This window comes from Acanthisitta chloris, unplaced genomic scaffold (assembly GCF_000695815.1).
Source record: "Acanthisitta chloris isolate BGI_N310 unplaced genomic scaffold, ASM69581v1 scaffold36075, whole genome shotgun sequence".
NCBI classification, from domain to species: domain Eukaryota; kingdom Metazoa; phylum Chordata; class Aves; order Passeriformes; family Acanthisittidae; genus Acanthisitta; species Acanthisitta chloris.
In genome coordinates, this window is record NW_008674867.1 from 11,283 (window position 1) to 17,970 (window position 6,688).

General features: G+C 57.7%; 1 protein-coding gene across 1 annotated transcript in view; it reads right to left on the reverse strand.

The window, feature by feature from the left end:
• NDOR1 (NADPH dependent diflavin oxidoreductase 1) overlaps positions 1-6,105 on the reverse strand; it is a 15,828-nt gene extending 9,723 nt beyond the window's left edge. The window contains 7 exon segments of the mRNA XM_009075511.1: positions 1-59; positions 1,250-1,371; positions 1,689-1,895; positions 3,113-3,211; positions 4,448-4,545; positions 4,812-4,889; positions 5,971-6,105. The exon segment at positions 1-59 is cut by the window's left edge and continues 162 nt beyond it. Coding sequence (XP_009073759.1) covers positions 1-59; positions 1,250-1,371; positions 1,689-1,895; positions 3,113-3,211; positions 4,448-4,545; positions 4,812-4,889; positions 5,971-6,105 — 798 coding nt within the window.
• Positions 6,106-6,688: the final 583 nt, after the last annotated feature.

Consider the following 6,688-nt stretch of genomic DNA (forward strand, 5'->3'; position numbering starts at 1 on the left):
GTGGGTGACCAGGTGCCGGATGGTGCAGGGCTGTGGCAAGAGGGGAGGGAGGGATGTGCCTGCAAGGCAAGGCAGCAGGGAGAGCTCAGGGCCAGCACCAGGGCTGGATGCCTGAGCACCACCTGCCAGCTGTCCCCAGCCTGCAGGCACCCACACACTGTGTGAACCTAGAGCCAACTTTAGCTCTCACTGCTTCCCCCACGGGCCCTCATTCCCTCCTGCTCTCCTCACTTTGCTTTTCAAGCCCACAGGCTTGTAACAGAGGAAGTCAGTGGTGTTCAGCTGTCCTTTACTCTTGGCAAGTGCTTTGGGATAATGCCTTATCCATATGGCTCCCACTCTGCCTGCACACAATGCAGCGGAAATAACCAGCAGTGTCCTCTACGTGTCAGCCTGTCCTTGGCCCCTCTGTCTCTCCCAAGGGTCTGAGGAGCAGCCTGGATTTCTCCTGGGTTTGCCTGCCAGGCAAAAATCCCAGCATGGACCCACACAGGAAAGATGGAAGGCAAATGGGCACTCAGGGAGAACACTCTCCCAGTTCCATGCAGACTGCAGAGCCACCAAGGGCTCTGAGGGGCCTCCAAGGGGGTTGTCTGGTTGTTGATGCTGTTTTGTGGCTCCAGAAGCACTTGCAGGATGTTCCTGGGGCACAAGCAGAGTGGGGAGACCTGCACTCTCCAGGCAAGCAATCACAGGTTTCCCAACTTGGGTCTGGGGCTGAGGAGGCTGCAGGATCCTCCCTACTCTGTGCTGAAGGCTGCAAAGACACAAGGCCCAGGTGGAGCCCAGCACTGCTGGACTCCTCCCACAGTCACACTGGCCCTACATGGAGTGTAGGGGATCCATGTGATCCATGTGTGCAAGTGACCCAGGTCTTGGCACAGGAGGGCTATGAGCAGAGATCAGGACATTCACACAGAGCTGCAGGAGCAGTCCATGGTGGGAGCAGCACACTGCTGTCCCCGGGCTGGGGTAAAGCACACACAGCCCTGCCATCAGTCCCAGGACAGAGCTGCAATGCACCCCAGGGCTCCTCCTGCCATCTCTCCCCTGGGCTCTTACCCCAGGTCATGCTGGAAGGGAAGAACAGCCCCATACTGCCAGACAGGCAGGTCTCCTTTATCCAGCCAACGCTCCCAACTTCCTTAACCAGGTCTCCAGCGAAGGGAAAGCAGAGCTACAGGCTGGGCTAGAGCTTAGGGGCTGCCTTGAGCAGCAGGGAAGGAAAGGAGCAGCAGGCAGGACCTACCAGGCTCTGTGGGCTTCAGCACGAAGTGTCTGTCTGGATCCAGGCGCAGGAGCTGGCAGAAGTGCTGCACATCTTCGGGGCAGTTCTGGGGCTGGATCATCACCACATCCCCTGCACTGAACCTGGGGATGCAGTGGGAGCTGCTGAGCACAGCCATGGGGTAGAGCCACAGGCATGGCACTGCCATCCCAACCGGCACCCACACCAGAGGAGGCAAATTCCCAGTGTCACCAGTGTGCTCTCTAACCTGGCAGGCAGAGAGCTGGTCCACAGGCAGGACCCACTGCCATACTCGCCTGACTGCCATGGATGGGGACCCCACAGCAGGGACCACAGCCACAAGGCCACAGCCTCAGATATCAGTGGAGGAAGAGGAAGACAGGCTATGGGGCACCCAATCCCATATGGCAGAGCCTGGGGGAGTCAGGGAGATGCTCACGAGATCCCTGAGCCCGTGACATCGAGCTCGATGAGCCGAACATCCTGGAAGTGGGACTGTGCTGTCACCCTCTCGTTGGACACCACACGGGCAGCGAAGGGATGGAGCTCCGAGGGCACAGCCCTGGGTGATGTCTGCTGGAGCAGGTCACTGGCAGGGTGTGGGGAGTCCTCAGGCAGGTAGTGCAGGGTGTATTTTGGGGGCAGGCTGTGGAGGAGAGCAATGCAGAGCGGTTATCTTCACGCCACAGCTCTACAGCTGCCGCAGGGCTAGAGACAGGGAGAGGCCTGGATTCTCCCACTGCATCCACCACCCATCATCCCTGTCCCTTGGAGATGGCTTGTGTAAGGGAATGCAAAGCTGACTGCCAGAAGGAGATGCCAACGGTTCCAGAGCAGACACAGGGAGGCTGACTGGGCACGCACACTCTGCCAGGGGCAGAGGCACATCAGAACAGCAAGATGGGCAGAACCTGTCTGGTGGAGCTGACACACACACACACAGAGGGCAAGAGGACACTCCATCCAAAGAGAGATGGGCCTGTGGTGACCAAAGAACAAGGGCCTTGGGACACCAGAGGCTGTGTGGGAAGGCTGCCTGGACGGAGCAGAGCACATCTGCACTCCAGAGCACAGCCAAGGCAGTGTGGCATTGCACTCCAGGCAGCCCCAGCAGGGCCTGCCCACCCTCTGCACTCACCACACGTCTGGGCTGATGATCTCAAAGCCAGGAGGGAGAGGATACAAGGCAAGGATCTTGTCCCATAAAGCCAGGAGCCACGGATCCACCACTGCATCTGGTCTGCAAGTGCAAAAATCACGTTGCAGCAGTGCAACATCATCCCTTCAGGCTCAAGCCCTGCACTCTGCGCCCAGTGCTGGGGTGACCCTGGACAAACACCTCAGCTCCCCTCCACAGTCACCCCAGGCCATTCCCTTCCAGCTTCAGGTCTGGGAGGAAACATCTCAGCCACTCTAAGCTCTCACTCACTCTGGGGCCCAACCACTGCCACTTGAAAAGATCCAGGAGCTCCCTGAGCACCACCTGTGGCAGCCACTGACTCCCCAAGCCACACAGACCTCTGCCCCGTGCCAGGTGAGTACAGCTTGGGCTGCTACAGTGCCTGCACATATGTGGCAGTGTGACACAGCCTTCCCCTGCTCTGAACAGGACTGGGGCTGAGCCAGGAGATGTTGGCACATCCTGGTACACCCTGGAGAAGTAGGTGACCCACGCCCTGGCACTGGAGGATTATAAGCAAAGATCATTACGTTCACAGAGAGCTGCAGGAGCAGTCTGTGGTGGGAGCAGCACACTGCTGTCCCCAGGCTGGGGTAAAGCACACACAGCCCTCCCAACAGCCCCAGGACAGAGCTGTACTGCACCCCAGGGCTCCCCCTGCCACCCCTCCTCTGGGCTCTTACCCCAGGTCGTGCTGGTCATCTCCCAAGGCCACTGACAGCAGTGGGTTGCCCCCGAGCTGTAACAGCCGTTTGTGCAGCTTCTTTGCAATGAAATTGAACCTGAGCAGAGAATAACAGAGTTGTGAAGGGCAGTGCTGCTCCAGCAGCACAGCAGGCACTGGCCACAGCAGCCAGGACCACCAGAGCAGCACGCAGGCAGAGCCAGCACCACGACCCAGCCCGTGCCCTGCCCAGCCTGTGCCCCCAGAAGCAGCTGGTTGCCACTTGCTGGGCCTCACAGGCTGCGCCCAGCTCCCAGAAGGGATTTGGGGAAGTCCAGCTTCCTTTCAGGGCAGCTTCTGTCCCAGGACATGGAACACTTTCTTCCCTCCAGCCCCTCACTGCCCCACAGAGCTCAGGCACACTCATCCCTCCAACTACAGCCCTTTCAAGCACATGGGAATGATCTTCTAGGCAAGAAGTGGGATCAATAGGGCTGGCTGCCACCTACAGCTCTGTCTGATGTCTCTTGTTGGCTTGCCCACTGGAATTGCTGTGGCACAGGCCTTCCTGTAGTTCAGCTGCAAAAGTGAGTGGCTGTGATAGGTGACTGATACATGATGTCTGACCCACTGCAGCAAAGCACCTGCTTGGAGAGGCTGGGGGGAAGGAAACGGGCAAAAGCCTAGTTCCTGGGGTTCAGGAGGAACACAGGCTGTAGGGCAAGGATTTTTAAGGCTGGTGGGAATTACATTTCATAGACTCATCAAAGTTGGAGGAGACCTCTAAGATCATCAAGTCCAACCATTAACCTGCCACTGCTGGAATCCCTAAACCCTATCCTAAAGCATCAGATCCAGATGCCTCTTAAACACCTCCAGGGATGGTCACTCCAGCACTTTCCTGGGCAATATTCCAGTGCCTGAACACCCTAACAGGGAAAACATTTTCCCTAACATCTCCTCTGACTCTGGCCTGACCTCTAGCCCTCTTCCTGCAGCCATGGCAGGAGAGAAGAGACCATCCCTCTCATCTGAGCTGCTGCTCCAGAGTCAGGCTCTGTCTTCCCTCACCCCCTTCATTCTCCAACCAGTCTGGTCTCTCCTGCAGTCAGAGCTGTGAGGAGCAGCTCCCCAGAAGCTGCAGAGCTGCTTACTTGGGGTAGGAGGAGTCCCCGAGGCCCAGCACGGCGTAGTCCATCTGGCAGAGGGACCCAGGCGGCAGGTTCTTCATCTGAGCTGCTGCTCCAGAGTCAGGCTCTGTCTTCCCTCACCCCCTTCATTCTCCAACCAGTCTGGTCTCTCCTGCAGTCAGAGCTGTGAGGAGCAGCTCCCCAGAAGCTGCAGAGCTGCTTACTTGGGGTAGGAGGAGTCCCCGAGGCCCAGCACGGCGTAGTCCATCTGGCAGAGGGACCCAGGCGGCAGGTTCTTCCGGAACAGGAACCGCCAGAACATCTACAAGAGACACAACTGGAGAGTCCTCTGCTGCCAGGGCAGCCTGCTCACCCTCCCATCAGGTCCCTCCTGAACCCCAACAGAGTGGGAAGCACAGCCTTCTGCATATCTGACCCCTGAAAGCCACCAGCTCCCTCCCTGTGTCCCAGGAGCTGTAACTGGTGCTGCTCCAAAGCTTCTCCCTCCTAACCTTAAAACCACTGCTCAAGCTGCTTCTGGAGAGAAATCAGGAATATAACAGCAGCATGGACAGGAGCATGTCCTACCTTCATGTTGTCAGGTGGGTCACCCTGGCCGGTGGTTGCACACACAAACACTACCAGTGGCTCATGGATGAGGTTGGCCTGTGGGCACAAACATGGGGAGGAACATTCAGGTCAGCAGCCTGCCAGCGGCTCTGGAGCCAGGCTGGGAGAGCTGTGGGTGTTCAGCCTGCAGGAGAGAAGGCTCTGGGGAGACCTTAGAGCCCCTTCCAGTGCCTGAAGAGGTTCCAAGAGAGCAGGAGTAGGACTTTGGACAAGGGCCCAGAGGGACAGGACAAGGGGGAATGGCTTTGACTGCCAGAGGGCAGGAATAGATGGGATATTGCAGGAAATTCTTTCCTGTGAGAGTGGTGAGACAGTGGCACAGGTTGCCCAGAGCAGCTGTGGCTGCCCCAACTCTGGCAGTGTTCCAGGCCAGGTTGGATGGGGCTTAGAGCAAAGAAGGCTCTGACCTTAGAGCCCCTTCCAGTGCCTGAAGAGGTTCCAAGAGAGCAGGAGTAGGACTTTGGACAAGGGCCCAGAGGGACAGGACAAGGGGGAATGGCTTTGACTGCCAGAGGGCAGGAATAGATGGGATATTGCAGGAAATTCTTTCCTGTGAGAGTGGTGAGACAGTGGCACAGGTTGCCCAGAGCAGCTGTGGCTGCCCCAACTCTGGCAGTGTTCCAGGCCAGGTTGGATGGGGCTTAGAGCAACCTGGGCAAGAGGGAGGTGTCCCTGCCCATGGCAGGGGGTGAGACTGGATGACCTTTAAGGTCCATTCCCACCCAAACCAGTCTGTGGTTCTAAGAAACATGTCCCAGCTGTCCTGACACGGCTGCTCACATCACAGCGAGCTCATGGACAGACCACACTCAGAATAAAACCCGCAGCCCCATATGGCATGAGCTCCTCCACAGACCCTGCAGCAGCACCTGCTGCCCATCCACTGCTTCACTGCTCCTCACCTTGTAGGGAATGGCTGTGACTCCATCCCAAGCATCACTGCTCCCTTTTCCCACCCTGAATTAAGCACAAGCTGCCCTCAGGGAGGGCACAAAGCCATCTCCAGTGTCATACAAGTCAGAGCGAGGATGGAGGATGCCTGAGTGCCAGAAATGGAGCTAGTGGAGATGCAGCAAGAGCAGCAAGTGCCCAGATCACCCCTGGGTGTCCCACTCACCACGTCATAGCTGTCCAGGGCCTCCACTCTGCACTGCAAGTGCCTGCGCTTGGCCTCTCTGCCAATCCTCTCGGCTGTGTCTTGAGCCGTCCCAGTTTGGCTGCCAAACAGAACGAGGAGCTTCCGTTCTGCCATCTGCAAGAGAGACCCAGAACCATCGCCCAGAGGGCAAGATGGAAGACGAATTCCCCCTCTTTCAATTTCTCCCCATTGCTCCTTGTCCTGTCCCTGCAGTTCCTAACCAAGAGTCCCTCTGCAGCTTCCCTGGAGCCCCTTCAGCTCCTGGCAGGTTGCTCTGAGGTCTCCACACAACCTTCTCTTCCCCAGGCTGAACAGCCCCAACTTTTTCATAGGGAAGGTGCTTCAATCCTCTGACCAGCTTCGTGGCCTCCTCTGGCCTTGCTCCAACAGTTCCACCCCCTTCTGATGTCGGGCACACCAGAACTATGTGCACAACTCCAGATGGGGTCTCACCAAACCACAGCAGAAGGTGAAAACCCGAGGGAGACAACTATCCTTACCACCACAGCCCTGGAATCACCTCATCCCTAGTCCTGCCTTTTACCTTTCCTCTCTACCTTGCGATCAGGGGAGCCTTATTTCTGCCTTTAACCATCCTGTCTACCCTGGCAATCCTCACCCGGATGGAGACCTAGGGAAGAACCTGGATGCTCAGAGAGAGCAGAAAGCATCACTGGCTTGAGATGGAAGGACCAGA